Here is a 19,842-nt window from a genome sequence, read left to right on the forward strand (position 1 = left end):
TTCCCAAGTTCTCTCACGTCACCCCCGCTCCTCCGCTCTCTCCACTGGCTTCCAGTTGAAGCTCGCATCCGCTACAAGACCATGGTGCTTGCCTACGGAGCTGTGAGGGGAACGGCACCTCCGTACCTTCAGGCTCTGATCAGGCCCTACACCCAAACAAGGGCACTGCGTTCATCCACCTCTGGCCTGCTCGCCTCCCTACCTCTGAGGAAGCACAGTTCCCGCTCAGCCCAGTCAACACTGTTCGCCGCTCTGGCACCCCAATGGTGGAACAATCTCCCTCACGATGCCAGGACAGCGGAGTCAATCACCACCTTCCGGAGACACCTGAAACCCCACCTCTTTAAGGAATACCTGGGATAGGATAAAGTAATCCTTCTAACCCCCCCCCCCCTTTAAAGGATTTAGATGCACTATTGTAAAGTGTTTGTTCTACTGGATATTATAGGTGAATGCACCAATTTGTAAGTCGCTCTGGATAAGAGCGTCTGCTAAATGACTTAAATGTAATACACTGTTATCTCTATCTCAGATTGTTATCAGAGCCCTGGGGGAACTCTGATTGAATCATATCCAGGAAATGATCCAGTTTGAACGTACATGAGAGAGAAGAGAGAGCCTCCAAACCACTCAGCATGGCTAGGTGGCTGGTGGTGCTGGGTGACGATCATGATAGTGTGTCATCACGTCTCTCTCTTGCATTATGTACGTCATCAAAATGGTCACGTATGCTATCTCTCTCAATTCAATTATCTCTCTCTCTCTCTCTTCTCTCTCAGTAAAACATGTCACCAACTGCAGCTGGATCTCTGATGTTCCCAGAGTTTCATCTGTCCTTGTTTCCACCTCTCTGTCTCTCTGCCTGAGTGTTTAAATTGCTCTCTGAACTACTAGCCACAGAACTGGGAGAAAAGGCACTTTAGAATTCTCCTCATTTTCCTCAGCCACTTTGTCTGACTGACTGAAAGTCATTTCTATTTAAAATACATTCTGCCAAGTTTTGCTAGATAGTTTATTTAGCTGGGAAAGCTGATATATAGACCTAGTTCTTTTTTTGTGTGCATATGTATAATCGACCGCCCAAGTTGTTGTTTCTGCAAGGAGTTTTAAATGAAATACTGGTGTTATTGCTGATACTGATGAGAAAAGGTCATTGCTTTACAAGGAGTTTTAGTTGAAATACTGGTGTTATTGCTGATACTGATGAGAACAGGTCATTGCTTTACAAAGAGGTGTCTTTTTTATTGGAAAGCTTACCACATAAAACGTGGATATGGTAAACAGTAGGCACTGTCAATGACCCGACAAACACACTGCTGTTACAGGCAGATACAGTCAAAGTATTGGCTTCAGTAAAATGCAAAACAATATTACAACAAACTTTAAAAAAACTACATTTGAATGGATTTGTATATGAGGTTACAGGCTATAGCTTTAGTATTATACATACTGTATGAATGCATTCATTGATTAGCTTCTGTTCTTCATAATGCTGTCTTAAGCTAAATAACTTCAGATTAAAGGTGTATTCACAGGGCTGTAATAACACTATGGTAATACTGTTATAATGCTTATGTTAAGCCTCATACCACACCTGTAATAAACAATATTAAGGAATACTGGGCATGCTCGTCTGGCATCGCTCGGTGTCCAGGATGGTTAGAGATGTCACTTTAGAACAATTGGTATGGTCTCAAATGTGCAAACTAATGCCCCACCCACCAGATAAACACTCATACCCATATCTCGGTGGCATGACTATGGGGTTGAGGCGGCAGGTAGCCTAGCGGTTAGAGCGTTGGGTCAGTAACCTAAAGGTTGCTGGATCGAATCCCAGAGCTGACGAGGTAAAAATCTGTCATTCTGTCCCTGAACCCACTGTTCCTAGGCCGTCATTGTAAATAATCATTTGTTCTTAACTGACTTGCCTAGTTAAATAAAGGTTCCATTAAAACATAGTCCTGCCCTTGTAACCTCCTCCTGGAGACCTACAGGGTGTGCTGGCTTTTACTCCATCCCTGCTAAATCAGCTAATCAAGGTCATTTGTTTAGGGTAGGGTTGTAGCAAAAACCTGCTCACTAAGTAGCTGTCCAGGAGGAGGGTTAGCCACCACAGAGCTAAACATACAGATGTAGCCCTGGGCCATCCCCAGACAATTAAGAAAGTCAAACCAAAATCCAATTGCACATTTTCCTCACTGAAAAGCATTGAAGATAATTTGACATTTTTTGTGTACCTTCTGAATTGACTGGAATTGACCCTGGCCCTTGACATGCCTGTGCAGCAGTATACGCCTTCTGTGAGAGTACAGTTAGAGCTACCATTGTCCCTCTGGTCTGGGGCTGATGTCAGCAGCAGCTGAATGAGTGGAGGGACTTCTTGAAGAACTTCCTGAACTCTGTGTTGAAGACCGTGTAGATAATAGGGTTGAGGGCGCTGTTGACGTAGCCCAGCCAGGTGACGGTGCTTATCAGGGCCTGTGGGATGTAGCAGGTAGCACACAGGGCCCGCGTGGTGTGGACAACGAAGAACGGGGTCCAGCAGAACAGGAAGCAGCCTGAGGGGAAGAGGAGGAGGAGAGGTTAGGGGACTGTTCTGATAAATGGATCCATTAATTGATTCACGGACATACTGTATCCCTTTATCTACATACTGTAGGTCTTTATCTACATACTGCATCCCTTTATCTACATACTGTATCCCTTTATCTACATACTGTAGGTCTTTATCTACATACTGCATCCCTTTATCTACATACTGTAGGTCTTTATCTACATACTGTAGCCCTTTATCTACATACTGTAGGTCTTTATCTACATACTGTAACCCTTTATCTACATACTGTAGGTCTTTATCTACATACTGTAGGTCTTTATCTACATACTGTATCCCTTTATCTACATACTGTATCCCTTTATCTACATACTGTAGGTCTTTATCTACATACTGTAGGTCTTTATCTACATACTGTAGGTCTTTATCTACATACTGTAGGTCTTTATCTGCATACTGTATCCCTTTATCTACATATTGTAGCCCTTTATCTACATACTGTAGGTCTTTATCTACATACTGTATCCCTTTATCTACATACTGTAGGTCTTTATCTACATACTGTAGGTCTTTATCTACATACTGTAGGTCTTTATCTACATACTGTAACCCTTTATCTACATACTGTAGGTCTTTATCTACCTACTGTAGGTCTTTATCTACATACTGTAGGTCTTTATCTACATACTGTAGGTCTTTATCTACCTACTGTAGCCCTTTATCTACATACTGTAGGTCTTTATCTACATACTGTAGGTCGTTATCTACATACTGTAGGTCTTTATCTACATACTGTAGGTCTTTATCTACATACTGTATCCCTTTATCTACATACTGTAGGTCTTTATCTACATACTGCATCCCTTTATCTACATACTGTATCCCTTTATCTACATATTGTAGGTCTTTATCTACATACTGTAGGTCTTTATCTACATACTGTAGGTCTTTATCTACATACTGTAGCCCTTTGTAGGTCTTTATCTACATACTGTAACCCTTTATCTACATACTGTAGGTCTTTATCTACATACTGTATCCCTTTATCTACATACTGTAGGTCTTTATCTACATACTGTAGGTCTTTATCTACATATTGTAGCCCTTTATCTACATACTGTAGGTCTTTATCTACATACTGTATCCCTTTATCTACATACTGTAGGTCTTTATCTACATACTGTATCCCTTTATCTACATACTGTAGGTCTTTATCTACATACTGTAGGTCTTTATCTACATACTGTAGGTCTTTATCTACCTACTGTAGCCCTTTATCTACATACTGTAGGTCTTTATCTGCATACTGTAACCCTTTATCTACATACTGTAGATCTTTATCTACATACTGTAGGTATTTATCTACATACTGTAGGTCTTTATCTACATACTGTAGGTCTTTATCTACCTACTGTAGCCCTTTATTTACATACTGTAGGTCTTTATCTACATACTGTAGGTCTTTATCTACATACTGTAGGTCTTTATCTACATACTGTAGGTCTTTATCTACCTACTGTAGGTCTTTATCTACATACTGTAGGTATTTATCTACATACTGTAGGTCTTTATCTACATACTGTAACCCTTTATCTACATACTGTAGGTCTTTATCTACATACTGTAGGTCTTTATCTACCTACTGTAGCCCTTTATCTACATACTGTAGGTCTTTATCTACATACTGTAGGTCTTTATCTACATACTGTAGGTCTTTATCTACATACTGTAGGTCTTTATCTACATACTGTAGGTCTTTATCTACATACTGTAGGTCTTTATCTACATACTGTAGCCCTTTATCTACATACTGTATCCCTTTATCTACATACTGTAGGTCTTTATCTACATACTGTAGGTCTTTATCTACATACTGTAGGTCTTTATCTACATACTGTAGGTCTTTATCTTCAAACTATATTCCTTTATCTACATACTGTATCCCGTTATAACTGTTGTTACCAAGACCAAGCAGAAGCTGAATCAAAGTGGTGTAAAATCTCCCTCCAGCCACCAGACTTTACTGTAGCGCTGCCAGCCCCATTTGATCTGATTGGTAAAGCACAGCCAATCTACCATGTCAGTCTTATTGCTATTTCATGGAGTCTTAACTTTAGGAACATTAACCAGCAGTTTAACCTTCACACATTTTTTACAATTAGCTTATATTCTCTTTTTGCCCCTGAAGCAGAAAACACTCCATTTTATAAAGTGGCATGTTGACATTGTACAAAGACCAACACACACTAATGAGAGAGAGAAAACTCATTCTGTGGAAAATAATTGTTAATATTCTTTTCCAACCAGTAAGTGTATAGCGGTTGATCATTTAATGTTGCCACAGGGTTAGCATCCCAAACTATTTCACACGCAATCAATTCACAACGACACCTCAGTGGCTGGGTAACACTCATTTACACTGCCCAGACCCTGTCAACATTACCTCGGGGGGAATCCCAAATAGCACCCTATTCCTGGTCAAAAGTAGTGCGCTATGTAGGGAATAGGGTGCCATTTGGTCCGAATCCCTCCGAAAAAGCGTTTACAATATGGCGATAAGAGTGAGATAAATTAACAGCATGGCTGATGTCCTTGTAGATTAGAAACCTGCCTGCCTCTGGTGAGGTGAATAATGCAGGAATGTTGATGGGATTGCTATAAATACTCAGTCAAGCGCTTGGAGGTCGGGGTGGAGTAGCGATACAGATTAGAGTTAAGTCCTAAACTGTACCCTATTCCCTATGTAGTGCACTACTTTTGACTAGAGCCGTCATAAACCTCTGGACAAAAGTAGTGCACTGAATAGGCTGCCATTTGGGATACAGCCTAGGTAGTACCAGCTCCTGAACAGGGAAGCTCTTCCTCCCTCTGGAACTGACACTGCAACCTAATAAGCTTAGTTTCCCTCTACAGCTGTGAATCAGAGCTTCCCTGGACAGACACTTAATCAAGACCAACCAACCACCTACAGCTGTGAATCAGAGCTTCCCTGGACAGACACTTAATCAAGGGGCAACTGACATTAGATAGAAGCCATTTGTCTGGAGTGTCTCCATGCGTCTCCGTGCGTCGTGTGATTAATTTGTTGGGTGTTCATTGGACGAGGGGCTGAATTTATACCTCAACTCTCTGGGAGGCGGAGAGACTTTACTCTTAAGAGACAGCCTGTCTTCATCTGCATGCATAAACGTGGTTGGCGTTAGAGGGGTGATCATTTTAATATCGATGTGGACCCCCCCCACAAGTCAAACACTTTGATGTCATGCCCCCCAAGATATGTTGGGCACCCCCTAGAGATTATGAGCACCCCCCTAGAACGTCCCAAAATGTCAGTTAGATTAACCTTCATAAATGTTTCCAATTTCCACTGGGTAATTTGAACCCTGCTTGCCAGTCCCTAACTAATCCGGAGCAGCCCTGGAAGAAATTAAAATATGATTGTGTGCTCCTCCATTGAGCTTCCTTATTGAGCTTCCCCATAAAGCAATCAAAGTATCAACATTGGTCCAGAAAACTTAATTTATCTCACCTCCAAGAGCGTATTTCATTTGACGAATGTGGAGAACCATTACAGTCAACAAATGCTTTTTACAAATTGGAAACAGAAAATTGTCTTTCATAGAATAAGTGTTGTTGCCAAAGAGGAAAAATAGATCTGTCTGTCTGTCTGTCTGTCTGTCTGTCTGTCTGTCTGTCTGTCTGTCTGTCTGTCTGTCTGTCTGTCGAGCAGGAGAGGATCGTCTGTCTGTCTGTCTGTCTGTCTGTCTGTCTGTCTGTCTGTCTGTCTGTCTCTGTCGAGCAGGAGAGGATCGTCTGTCTGTCTGTCTGTCTGTCTGTCTGTCTGTCTGTCTGTCTGTCTGTCGAGTATAAGCTAAATGCTTCTCCTTCCTTTCCCCTCTTATGCTCCCAACTTCCCGTGTAGGAATCACTACCCTCAGTAACATCTTAATATCTACCCTCAATGTAAAGAACAAGACCAACACCAACGTTGGCCGTGCACAGCCTCGTCTCTGACCACAGAACAGCCACATTTTCTGTTCATTTCCCAACTATTTGACATGTTGAATCGCCACCGTTCATCGCCCCCCAGCCGGTGATCTACTGAGTGGAGGCGGCCGACAGTGGTGTTGGTCTGCGTTGTCTTCAACATGAACCACCCTCACTGTCTGCCTGGTGTTATGAGGGACAGCCTGTGGTGTCCACAGCAGCGGGCCCTGCGTGGTTAACTGGGTTTCCTGCTAGTACTAATTGATGTGACGCTCTGAGTGTTACCTGATACCAACTGCTTCCTGTCCTGGGACATGATCAAATTAAAGATCAACTTCAATTCAAAGTCAGCTGAAAAAAACCCCTGATCTGTGAACAGCAGCGATCCTTTTTTTCTTACTTTAAACTCTGTTTGTTAGAAACGCAGATGGGCTTTTCACACTGCTGAACCAAACCAAGCTGTACACAGCTGACCTGATTACGCATATCACAATCATAGTTTCTGGAACTTTGCTGAACATATCCACATTATGTTTGGATTGGGCATGGTAGTGTGAAATGACTATCTGTGTAATGAGTCACCAACCACATGGTCTCCCACATAGATGACCAAAGACAGAGGAACATCCGTCAGTCTGGCTGTGTAACTGGAGACTAATGAAGACATTTAACTCTCCTCAACACTTCCATCTGTTTCTGCTCATTAGTTGAATCAGTAGGCATCTCTATACTTAAACCTGTGGTCATGTGTGTTGTAGGGGTAAGACGATCCAAAGTGGTACATAATGATTGGATTGAAGGCTTTAAGCTAAACTTAGTCAGGTAGAGAACGGCAGACTAAAGTCACACTTCTAATAGGACTACAGACCTTCTGTTAGACCTGGCGTCTGACGACTACAGACCTTCTGTTCGACCTGGCGTCTGACGACTACAGACCTTCTGTTTGACCTGGCGTCTGATGACTACAGACCTTCTGTCTAACAGACCTTCTGTTCGACCTGGCGTCTGACGACTACAGACCTTCTGTTAGACCTAGCATCTGACGACTACAGACCTTCTGTTAGACCTGGCGTCTGACGACTACAGACCTTCTGTTCGACCTGGCGTCTGACGACTACAGACCTTCTGTTCGATCTGGCGTCTGATGACTACAGACCTTCTGTCTAACAGACCTTCTGTTCGACCTGGCGTCTGACGACTACAGACCTTCTGTTAGATCTAGCATCTGACTACAGACCTTCTGTCAGACCAAGCATCTGATGACTACAGACCTTCTGTCTAACAGACCTTCTGTTAGATCTAGCATCTGATGACTACAGACCTTCTGTCAGACCTAGCATCTGATGACTACAGACCTTCTGTCAGATCAAGCATCTGATGACTAGAGACCTTCTGTCAGACCAAGCATCGGATGACTACAGACCTTCTGTCTAACAGACCTTCTATCAGACCTAGCGTCTGATGACTACAGACCTTCTGTCAGACCTAGCATCTGATGACTACAGACCTTCTGTTAGACCTAGCATCTGATGACTACAGACCTTCTGTCAGACCTAGCATCTGATGACTACAGACCTTCTGTTAGACCTAGCATCTAGCGACTACAGACCTTCTGTTAGACCTAGCATCTAGCGACTACAGACCTTCTGTTAGACCTAGCATCTGATGACTACAGACCTTCTGTTAGACCTAGCATCTGATGACTACAGACCTTCTGTCTACAGACCTTCTGTTAGACCTAGCATCTGATGACTACAGACCTTCTGTCTACAGACTTTCTGTTAGATCTAGCATCTGATGACTACAGACCTTCTGTCAAACCTAGCATCTAGCGACTACAGACCTTCTGTCTAACAGACCTTCTGTTAGATCTAGCATCTGATGACTACAGACCTTCTGTCTACAGACCTAGCATCTGATGACTACAGACCTTCTGTCAGACCTAGCATCTGATAACTACAGACCTTCTGTTAGACCTAGCGTCTGATGACTACAGACCTTCTGTTAGACCTAGTGTCTGACGACTACAGACCTTCTGTCTAACATACCTTCTGTTAGACCTAGCATCTAGTGACTACAGACCTTCTGTCTAACAGACCTTCTGTCAGACCTAGCATCTGATGACTACAGACCTTCTGTTAGACCTAGCATCTAGTGACTACAGACCTTCTGTCTAACAGACCTTCTGTCAGACCTAGCATCTGATGACTACAGACCTTCTGTCAGACCAAGCATCTGATGACTACAGACCTTCTGTCAGACCTAGCATCTGATGACTACAGACTTTCTGTTAGACCTAGTGTCTGATGACTACAGACCTTTACCTTAGTTATGTTGCCTGGCTGCACCACAGGGACGTCTACAGGACCCTACATGATAAAGTGTAGTTCCTCGTTATCAGTTTCTCCGATAAGATGCTACTGATATCCACAGGCTTTCCTAATAATTTGGGTTTAGTAAATACAGCCTCCGAGGTATATTAGCTATTGGCTGGGTTTGATGACCTTTGGTATGATTTGATTAGTAAATGTTTTTAACCATTTAGTTGTGTTGCTTGCCGACAACATGTAGTTTCTTATCATTACTTATCATTAACTTTTCATTATTGATAATAAGTGCATACTAATTTTGCATCTGCTGTCCCCAATCCTGTATTTTCCTAACAAGCTGTGTATCTGCTGTCAACACTGCAGCATTCTGTATTTTCCTAACAAGCTGTGTATCTGCTGCAACACTGTAGCATTCTGTATTTTCCTAACAAGCTGTGTATCTGCTGTCAACACTGTAGCATTCTGTATTTTCCTAACAAGCTGTGTATCTGCTGTCAACACTGTAGCACTCTGTATTTTCCTAACAAGCTGTGTATCTGCTGTCAACACTGTAGCACTCTGTATTTTCCTAACAAGCTGTGTATCTGCTGTCAACACTGTAGCACTCTCATCATTGTACATTAGAAAGGTTGTTTCTCCCATTAATCATTTAAATATAAAAGTAGCTCATGGCAGTAGGCACACCACACTTACAGTTCTACCTAAAAGGGTTATTGGGTTGTCCTTTTCCAAGCAGAACCCTTTGGGTTCCACGTAGAACCCTTTCCACAGAGGGTTCTACCCAGAACCCCAAAAAGTTCTTCAAAAGGGTTCTCCTACTAGGACAGCCAAATAACCTCTTTTGAAAGCCTTTTTAAAGTGTGAACCAGTTCATTATGACAGATCAGGAAGCCATGCGAGCATTGCAGGACACAGCACCTTTTTATAGAAGGATTTTATTTTCTCTCACCGATGAAGATGAAGGATGTGCCACCAGCATCCACCACTCAAACATAATGCATGTTTCATAAAAAATGCACCTCATCAGCCTGACACTGAGAAAATGACTCAACCACCTCAAATTATTCATGAACGATGATGCTGTGGCCAAAAGTGTATAACTTCAGAAATGGGAGCTAGAGAATTCCCCCTCGGTTTATCACTGCATCATTTCCATCTAGACCGTTATGTCTCCTTAATCAATTTCCTGGTCAGTGTGACTCCAGAGAGGCCCGAAAACACAACACTCTCCCAGTGGGCCAAACTGGTTAAAATAACATAATGACATCATTTCAATCAGCTTGGCCTGCTGGGTATTTTATCCTTTTCATCACTTCATCTCATGATTTAACATTTCTATCAATTTCCAGGTCCTGGTTTGATAAACATTATCATCCATTAAGCAGGTCAGTGAATCAGAAGCTAGAAACACAATACTTTCATCCTTTTATAAATGTAGCCTGTCATTATAACTGGAGAACCGGTTCCCAGTACTATCTGAGAGTGACTGTCTAGTCTAGCTTTTAGGGCTCCCAATGTGTGTGTTTTAATGATATATTTTAAAGTATTTTTTTTAAAGCCTTTGGGGAAAGCAACGTGCGCTTTGAGGTCGGCCAGAAGGTGTTTATACAGTATGGCCAGAAGGGGTTTATACAGTATGACCAGAAGGGGTTTATACAGTATGGCCAGAAGGGGTTTATACAGTATGGCCAGAAGGGGTTTATACAGTATGACCAGAAGGGGTTTATACAGTATGGCCAGAAGGGGTTTATACAGTATGACCAGAGGTTATGCAGAGGGTTTATACAGTATGGCCAGAAGGGGTTTATACAGTATGGCCAGAAGGGGTTTATACAGTATGACCAGAAGGGGTTTATACAGTATGGCCAGAAGGGGTTTATACAGTATGACCAGAAGGGGTTTATACAGTATGGCCAGAAGGGGTTTATACAGTATGACCAGAAGGGGTTTATACAGTATGACCAGAAGGGGTTTATACAGTATGACCAGAAGGGGTTTATACAGTATGACCAGAAGGGGTTTATACAGTATGGCCAGAAGGGGTTTATACAGTATGACCAGAAGGGGTTTATACAGTATGACCAGAAGGGGTTTATACAGTATGACCAGAAGGGGTTTATACAGTATGACCAGAAGGGGTTTATACAGTATGGCCAGAAGGGGTTTATACAGTATGGCCAGAAGGGGTTTATACAGTATGACCAGAAGGGGTTTATACAGTATGACCAGAAGGGGTTTATACAGTATGACCAGAAGGGGTTTATACAGTATGGCCAGAAGGGGTTTATACAGTATGACCAGAAGGGGTTTATACAGTATGGCCAGAAGGGGTTTATACAGTATGACCAGAAGGGGTTTATACAGTATGACCAGAAGGGGTTTATACAGTATGGCCAGAAGGGGTTTATACAGTATGACCAGAAGGGGTTTATACAGTATGACCAGAAGGGGTTTATACAGTATGGCCAGAAGGGGTTTATACAGTATGACCAGAAGGGGTTTATACAGTATGACCAGAAGGGGTTTATACAGTATGGCCAGAAGGGGTTTATACAGTATGGCCAGAAGGGGTTTATACAGTATGACCAGAAGGGGTTTATACAGTATGACCAGAAGGGGTTTATACAGTATGACCAGAAGGGGTTTATACAGTATGGCCAGAAGGGGTTTATACAGTATGGCCAGAAGGGGTTTATACAGTATGACCAGAAGGGGTTTATACAGTATGACCAGAAGGGGTTTATACAGTATGGCCAGAAGGGGTTTATACAGTATGACCAGAAGGGGTTTATACAGTATGGCCAGAAGGGGTTTATACAGTATGACCAGAAGGGGTTTATACAGTATGACCAGAAGGGGTTTATACAGTATGGCCAGAAGGGGTTTATACAGTATGACCAGAAGGGGTTTATACAGTATGACCAGAAGGGGTTTATACAGTATGACCAGAAGGGGTTTATACAGTATGGCCAGAAGGGGTTTATACAGTATGGCCAGAAGGGGTTTATACAGTATGACCAGAAGGGGTTTATACAGTATGGCCAGAAGGGGTTTATACAGTATGACCAGAAGGGGTTTATACAGTATGACCAGAAGGGGTTTATACAGTATGGCCAGAAGGGGTTTATACAGTATGGCCAGAAGGGGTTTATACAGTATGGCCAGAAGGGGTTTATACAGTATGGCCAGAAGAGGTTTATACAGTATGACCAGAAGGGGTTTATACAGTATGACCAGAAGGGGTTTATACAGTATGACCAGAAGGGGTTTATACAGTATGACCAGAAGGGGTTTATACAGTATGACCAGAAGGGGTTTATACAGTATGGCCAGAAGGGGTTTATACAGTATGGCCAGAAGGGGTTTATACAGTATGACCAGAAGGGGTTTATACAGTATGGCCAGAAGGGGTTTATACAGTATGGCCAGAAGGGGTTTATACAGTATGGCCAGAAGGGGTTTATACAGTATGGCCAGAAGGGGTTTATACAGTATGTGCCCAAAACATGTTTTTGACCCAGGTCTGATCACGACCAGTCAGAACCTACCCTATCAGCCCTCAGTAGAAAAGAGAAAGGGAAGAAGCAGAGATGGGGACTTGAGTCAGTCACAAAGACTTGGAACTTGATTCTGACTCATACTCTAAGACTTGAAGTTTGAAGGAAACCTTCGTAAGTTTTTGACAGGTTTGAGGGGAACTTATTCGTTTTGACAAGTCAGAGGAGCCTTTGTGAGTTTTTGACAAGTGTGTAACTTTAATCTGTGGCACTTACCCACCACAACAGGAAGAACCCTCATGGCCTTCCTCTCCCTGCCGTTGATCTTGGCTCGCTTCCTCTTCTGCGGCGGCTGCTGCTGGTAGGAGATAGACGGCACGGAGCTGATCCGCTCCCTGTACGCGGAGGGGAACGGGGGGCAGTCCGGCTGCAGATAGTCATCGGTATCCTCCAGCCCCAGCCGGGCCTGAGCCAGGTCCCTCTCGATGATCCTGGGCAGGGGCATGGGCAGAGGCCCGGGGATGGTCCCTGTGGTTGGCATGGCGGCGGCTGCGGCTGCATGCTGAAGCTTCCTACATGTCTGGATGCTGTTCCTCAGCTTGGCCTTGCGCGCCTCCTCCCACCTCTTCAGGCCCTGGAACATGCCGAAGTAGAGGAGGAGCATGATGGGGCAGGGGATGAAGAAGGAGCAGACAGAGGAGTACACTACGTAGTTGTCATCTTCCAGTTTACACTCGGTGGTATCCCGGTGCGGGATGTTGTTGATACCCAACATGACTGGGGAGGCCACGGCCAGGGCTATGAGCCAGGTGCCTGACAGCAGGATGATCTGACGCTGGTCAACGTGCTTCCTGTTGTAGTTCAGAGGGATTGACACAGCAATGAACCTGGGGGGGGGGGGGGGGGCGAGAGAGAGAATTACATTTACATTGAATGATCTACAGGACAAAATACAAACCCTCCAACCCAAAAAGGCCTGTGGGGTTGATGGTATCCTAAATTAAATGAAATATACAGACCACAAACTCAATTTGGCTATTATTAAACTCTTTAACATCATCCTCAGCTCTGGTATCTCCACCAATATTTGGAACCTGCTCACCCCCATCCATAAAAGTGGAGACAAATTTGACCCCAATAACTACCGTGGGATATATGTCAACAGCATCCTTGGGAAAATCCTCTGCATTATCATTAACAGCAGACTCGTACATTTCCTCAGTGAAAACAATGTAGTGAGCAAATGTCAAATGGGCTTTTTACCAAATTACCATACGACAGCCCATGTATTCAGCCTGCACACCCTAATTGACAAACAAACATGCAAAGTTCTCTCATACTTTGTTGATTTAAAAAAAGCTTGACTCAATTTGGCATGAGGGTTGTACAAATTGATGGAAAGTGGTGTGGGGGAAAAACATCCGACATTATAAAATCCATGTACACAAACAAGTGCGCGGTTAAAATGGGCAAAAAACAAACATTTCTTTCCACAGGCCCCGGGGGTAAGACAGGCATGCAGCTTAAGCCCCACCCTCTTCAACATATATATCAACCAATTGGCGAGGACACTAGAACAGTCTGCAGCACCCGGCCTCACCCTACTAGAATCTGAAGTCAAATGTCTACTGTTTGCTGATGATCTGGTGCTTCTGTCCCCAACCAAGGAGGGCCTACAGCAGCACCTAGATCTTCTGCACAGATTCTGCCAGACCTGGGCCCTGATAGTAAATCTCAGTAAGACAAAAATAATGGTGTTCCAAAAAAGGTCCAGTTGCCAGGACCACAAATACAAATTCCATCTAGACATCGTTGCCCTAGAGCACACAAAAAAACTATACATACCTTGGCCTAAACATCAGTGCCACAGGTAACTTCCACAAAGCTGTGAATGATCTGGGAGACAAGGCAAGAAGGGCCTTCTATCCCATCAAAAGGAACATAAAATTCAACATACCAATTAGGATTTGGCTAAAAATACTTGAATCAGTTATAGAACCCATTGCCCTTTATGGTTGTGAGGTCTGGGGTCCGCTCACCAACCAAGAATTCACAAAATGGGACAAACACCAAATTGAGACTCTGCATGTAGAATTCTGCAAAAATCTGCTCCATGTACAACGTAGAACACCAAGTAATGCATACAGAGCAGAATTAGGCCGATACCCGCTAATTATCAACATCCAGAAAAGAGACATTAAATTCTACAACCACCTAAAAGGAAGTGATTCCCAAACCTTCCATAACAAAGCCATCATCTACAGAGAGATGAACCTGGAGAAGAGTCCCCTAAGCAAGCTGGTCCTGGGGCTCTGTTTACAAACACAAACAGACCCCACAGAGCCCCAGGACAGCAACACAAACAGACCCCACAGAGCCCCAGGACAGCAACACAAACAGACCCCACAGAGCCCCAGGACAGCAACACAAACAGACCCCACAGAGCCCCAGGACAGCAACACAAACAGACCCCACAGAGCCCCAGGACAGCAACACAAACAGACCCCACAGAGTCCCAGGACAGCAACACAAACAGACCCCACAGAGCCCCAGGACAGCAACACAAACAGACCCCACAGAGCCCCAGGACAGCAACACAATTACACCCCACAGAGTCCCAGGACAGCAACACAAACAGACCCCACAGAGTCCCAGGACAGCAACACAAACAGACCCCACAGAGCCCCAGGACAGCAACACAAACAGACCCCACAGAGCCCCAGGACAGCAACACAATTAGACCCCACAGAGCCCCAGGACAGCAACACAAACAGACCCCACAGAGCCCCAGGACAGCAACACAAACAGACCCCACAGAGCCCCAGGACAGCAACACAAACAGACCCCACAGAGCCCCAGGACAGCAACACAAACACACCCCACAGAGCCCCAGGACAGCAACACAAACAGACCCCACAGAGCCCCAGGACAGCAACACAAACACACCCCACAGAGCCCCAGGACAGCAACACAAACACACCCCACAGAGCCCCAGGACAGCAACACAAACAGACCCCACAGAGTCCCAGGACAGCAACACAAACAGACCCCACAGAGCCCCAGGACAGCAACACAAACAGACCCACAGAGCCCCAGGACAGCAACACAAACAGACCCCACAGAGCCCCAGGACAGCAACACAAACAGACCCCACAGAGCCCCAGGACAGCAACACAATTACACCCCACAGAGTCCCAGGACAGCAACACAAACAGACCCCACAGAGTCCCAGGACAGCAACACAAACAGACCCCACAGAGCCCCAGGACAGCAACACAAACAGACCCCACAGAGCCCCAGGACAGCAACACAATTAGACCCCACAGAGCCCCAGGACAGCAACACAAACAGACCCCACAGAGCCCCAGGACAGCAACACAAACAGACCCCACAGAGCCCCAGGACAGCAACACAAACAGACCCCACAGAGCCCCAGGACAGCAACACAAACAGACCCCACAGAGCCCCAGGACAGCAACACAAACAGACCCCACAGAGCCCCAGGACAGCAACACAAACACACCCCACAGAGCCCCAGGACAGCAACACAAACAGACCCCACAGAGCCCCAGGACAGCAACACAAACACACCCCACAGAGCCCCAGGACAGCAACACAATTACACCCAACCAAATAATGAGAAAACAGAAAGATAATTACTTAACACATTGGAAAGAATTTACCAAAAAACAGGGCAAACTAGAACGCTATTATTGCCTAAACAGAGAGTACACAGTGGAAGTGTAACGAGTACGCTGAGAGTCAGGAAGCAAGTTCAGGGAGTGAGTGTTTTAATAAATAAATGCAACTAAATACAAAACAAGAAACACAAACAAAGCACAGACATGACACAGGAACAGAAACAATAACGCCTGGGGAAGAAACCAAAGGGAGTGACATATATAGGGAAGGTAATCAGGGACGTGATGGAGTCCAGGTGAGTCTGATGACACACTGGTGCGCGTAACGATGGTGACAGGTGTGCGCCATAATCAGCAGCCTGGTGACCTAGAGGCCGGAGAGGGAGCACACGTGTCAGGAAGAATACCTGACCACGGTGACTGACGCAAAATTAAGGAAATCTTTGACTATGTACAGACTCAGTGAGCATAGCCTTGCTATTAAGAAAGGCAGCCGAAGGCAGACCTGGTCTCAGGAGAAGTCAGGCTATGTGTACACTGCCCACAAAATGAGGTGGAAACTTAGCTGCACTTCCTAACCTCCTGCCAAATTATGACCATATTACCTACAGTTTGACCCTTTTCCTACAGTATGACCTTTACCTACAGTATGACCCTTTACCTGCAGTATGACCTTTACCTACAGTATGACCCTTTACCTGCAGTATGACCCTTTACCTACAGTATGACCCTTTACCTGCAGTATGACCCTTTACCTACAGTATGACCCTTTACCTGCAGTATGACCCTTTACCTACAGTATGACCTTTACCTACAGTATGCCCCTTTACCTACAGTATGACCCTTTACCTACAGTATGACCCTTTACCTGCAGTTTGACCCTATACCTGCAGTTTGACCCTATACCTACAGTATGACCTTTACCTACAGTATGACCTTTACCTACAGTATGACCTTTACCTACAGTATGCCCCTTTACCTACAGTATGACCCTTTACCTAAAGTTTGACCCTATACCTACAGTATGACCTTTACCTACAGTATGACCCTTTACCTGCAGTATGACAATTTACCTACAGTATGACCTTTACCTACAGTATGACCCTTTACCTGCAGTATGACAATTTACCTACAGTATGACCTTTACCTACAGTATGACCCTTTACCTGCAGTATGACAATTTACCTACAGTATGCCCCTTTACCTACAGTATGACCCTTTACCTAAAGTTTGACCCTATACCTACAGTATGACCCTTTACCTGCAGTATGACCCTTTACTTACAGTATGACCCTATACCTACAGTATGACCCTTTACTTACAGTATGACCCTTTACCTGCAGTATGACCCTTTTCCTACAGAATGACTTTTACCTACAGTATGACCCTTTACCTACAGTATGACCCTTTACCTACAGTATGACCCTTTACCTGCAGTATGACCCTTTACCTACAGTATGACCCTTTACCTACAGTATGACCCTTTTCCTACAGAATGACTTTTACCTGCAGTATGCCCCTTTACCTACAGTATGACCCTTTTCCTACAGAATGACTTTTACCTACAGTATGACCCTTTACCTACAGAATGACTTTTACCTACAGTATGACCCTTTACCTACAGTATGACCCTTTACCTACAGTATGACCCTTTACCTGCAGTATGACCCTTTACCTGCAGTATGACCCTTTACCTACAGTATGACCCTTTACCTACAGTATGACCCTTTACCTACAGTATGACCTTTACCTACAGTATGACCCTTTACCTACAGTATGACCCTTTACCTACAGTATGACCTTTACCTACAGTATGACCCTATACCTACAGTATGACCCTTTACCTACAGTATGACCCTTTACCTACAGTATGACTTTTACCTGCAGTATGCCCCTTTACCTACAGTATGACCCTTTACCTACAGTATGCCTTCACTTTGATTCATTTAAACTTTAGTGCAGAACCTCTATTGATACAAATGCAGGATTTGAGTGAAAGTCATGAATTGGTTGTTTCTCAGCCCGATGCAACAAGTCAATAGTGACCTGATGCAAATGAAAATTCATAACAGAAATAGACTGTTGACACAAGGAAAAAAAATGTACGCTTGTTTATTGTTTATTTACAGTGTTTTCCTGTTAATAAACAATAATACATTTCACGCAAGGGGAAAATGTATGCTTGTTTATTGTTTATTTACAGTGGTTTCCTGTTAATAAACAATAATACATTTCTCGCAAGGGAAAAATGTATGTTTGGTTATTGTTTATTTATATCGTTTTCCTGTTAATAAACAAGAATACATGGTTCCCTTGCGTCAACAGTCTATTTCTGTTATGAAATTGCATTTGCATCAGGTCACTATTGACTGAGGGTAAACATTATTCAATTAATTTATTCATTTATGTAAATATATTTATACTCTCAAAATGGTCAAAATGTTAATGTTAAAAATCTATTAGAATCACTGTGGGTGGCTTTCAGACATTGCTATGCCGTCCGTGGCTTATTTTTCTCCAACTAAATAATGGTTTTTAGTTTGGTCCCCTTCCATCTTTCTGTCTATTTTGCAACATTTCACACAATGTGCTTATTTATCTCTCAGCAGCAGACCCTGAGCTACTGGGAGGTGAGGTAGAGAGGTCAACACCATTATAAGTGGAGACTCAGGAGGTAGAGAGGTCAACACCATTATAAGTGGAGACTCAGGAGGTAGAGAGGTCAACACCATTAGAAGTGGAGACTCAGGAGGTAGAGGGGTCAACACCATTAGAAGTAGAGACTCAGGAGGTAGAGGGGTCAACACCATTAGAAGTGGAGACTCAGGAGGTAGAGGGGTCAACACCATTAGAAGTGGAGACTCAGGAGGTAGAGGGGTCAACACCATTAGAAGTGGAGACTCAGGAGGTAGAGGGGTCAACACCATTAGAAGTAGAGACTCAGGAGGTAGAGGGGTCAACACCATTAGAAGTAGAGACTCAGGAGGTAGAGGGGTCAACACCATTAGAAGTAGAGACTCAGGAGGTAGAGGGGTCAACACCATTAGAAGTAGAGACTCAGGATGTAGAGGGGTCAACACCATTAGAAGTGGAGACTCAGGAGGTAGAGGGGTCAACACCATTAGAAGTGGAGACTCAGGAGGTAGAGAGGTCAACACCATTAGAAGTGGAGACTCAGGAGGTAGAGGGGTCAACACCATTAGAAGTGGAGACTCAGGAGGTAGAGGGGTCAACACCATTAGAAGTAGAGACTCAGGAGGTAGAGGGGTCAACACCATTAGAAGTGGAGACTCAGGAAGTAGAGGGGTCAACACCATTAGAAGTGGAGACTCAGGAGGTAGAGGGGTCAACACCATTAGAAGTAGAGACTCAGGAGGTAGAGGGGTCAACACCTTTCGGAGTGGAGACTCAGGAAGGAGAAGATGAGATGTGTCTGTCTGCTAGCGAGATTCAGGCTACACGTCCTGACTAGCTATGAATGGTTATTTATACATTTTTAATGCATCACACATCAGTTGGGGAATGTGTCTGTCTGTTACAGGAAGCAGTTCATTAGATGGACTCAACGCAATGTTTTGAAGTATTTCTGCTAATGCTTCAGATATTGTTAGCCCTGGACACTATGTGGATAGTTGGGACTCTTGATAATTACACAGCTAGGAAGCCTGGGACAGGAAATACACAGTTCAAAGTAAAGCACCAAGTAAACATCACATTTCCATCATTTAACAGAGTTGGATCCAAAAACCTGTCTCGCCTAATAAGAACCTTGTCTGAAAACCTGACGACTTCAACCATAATGGTAGAGGGACCTGGGGTTCGGTGTGTGTGTG

General features: G+C 44.0%; 1 protein-coding gene across 2 annotated transcripts in view; it reads right to left on the reverse strand.

Annotated features, from left to right (window-relative positions):
• Window positions 1-1,217: 1,217 nt before the first annotated feature.
• Window positions 1,218-19,842, reverse strand: part of LOC115166720 (D(4) dopamine receptor) — a 22,871-nt gene continuing 4,246 nt past the window's right edge. Inside the window, exons 3-4 of one of the 2 annotated variants that reach the window (XM_029720437.1) lie at window positions 12,645-13,255; window positions 1,218-2,558 (exon numbers count right to left, since the gene is read on the reverse strand). In XM_029720437.1, the coding sequence (XP_029576297.1) occupies window positions 2,350-2,558; window positions 12,645-13,255 (820 nt within the window). In that variant the 3' untranslated portion in view covers window positions 1,218-2,349. The remainder of the gene's footprint in view (window positions 2,559-12,644; window positions 13,256-19,842) is intronic. The other variant, XM_029720438.1, reaches the window with a different exon arrangement.

The sequence above is a fragment of the Salmo trutta genome, chromosome 29 (genome assembly GCF_901001165.1).
Source record: "Salmo trutta chromosome 29, fSalTru1.1, whole genome shotgun sequence".
NCBI classification, from domain to species: Eukaryota; Metazoa; Chordata; class Actinopteri; order Salmoniformes; family Salmonidae; genus Salmo; species Salmo trutta.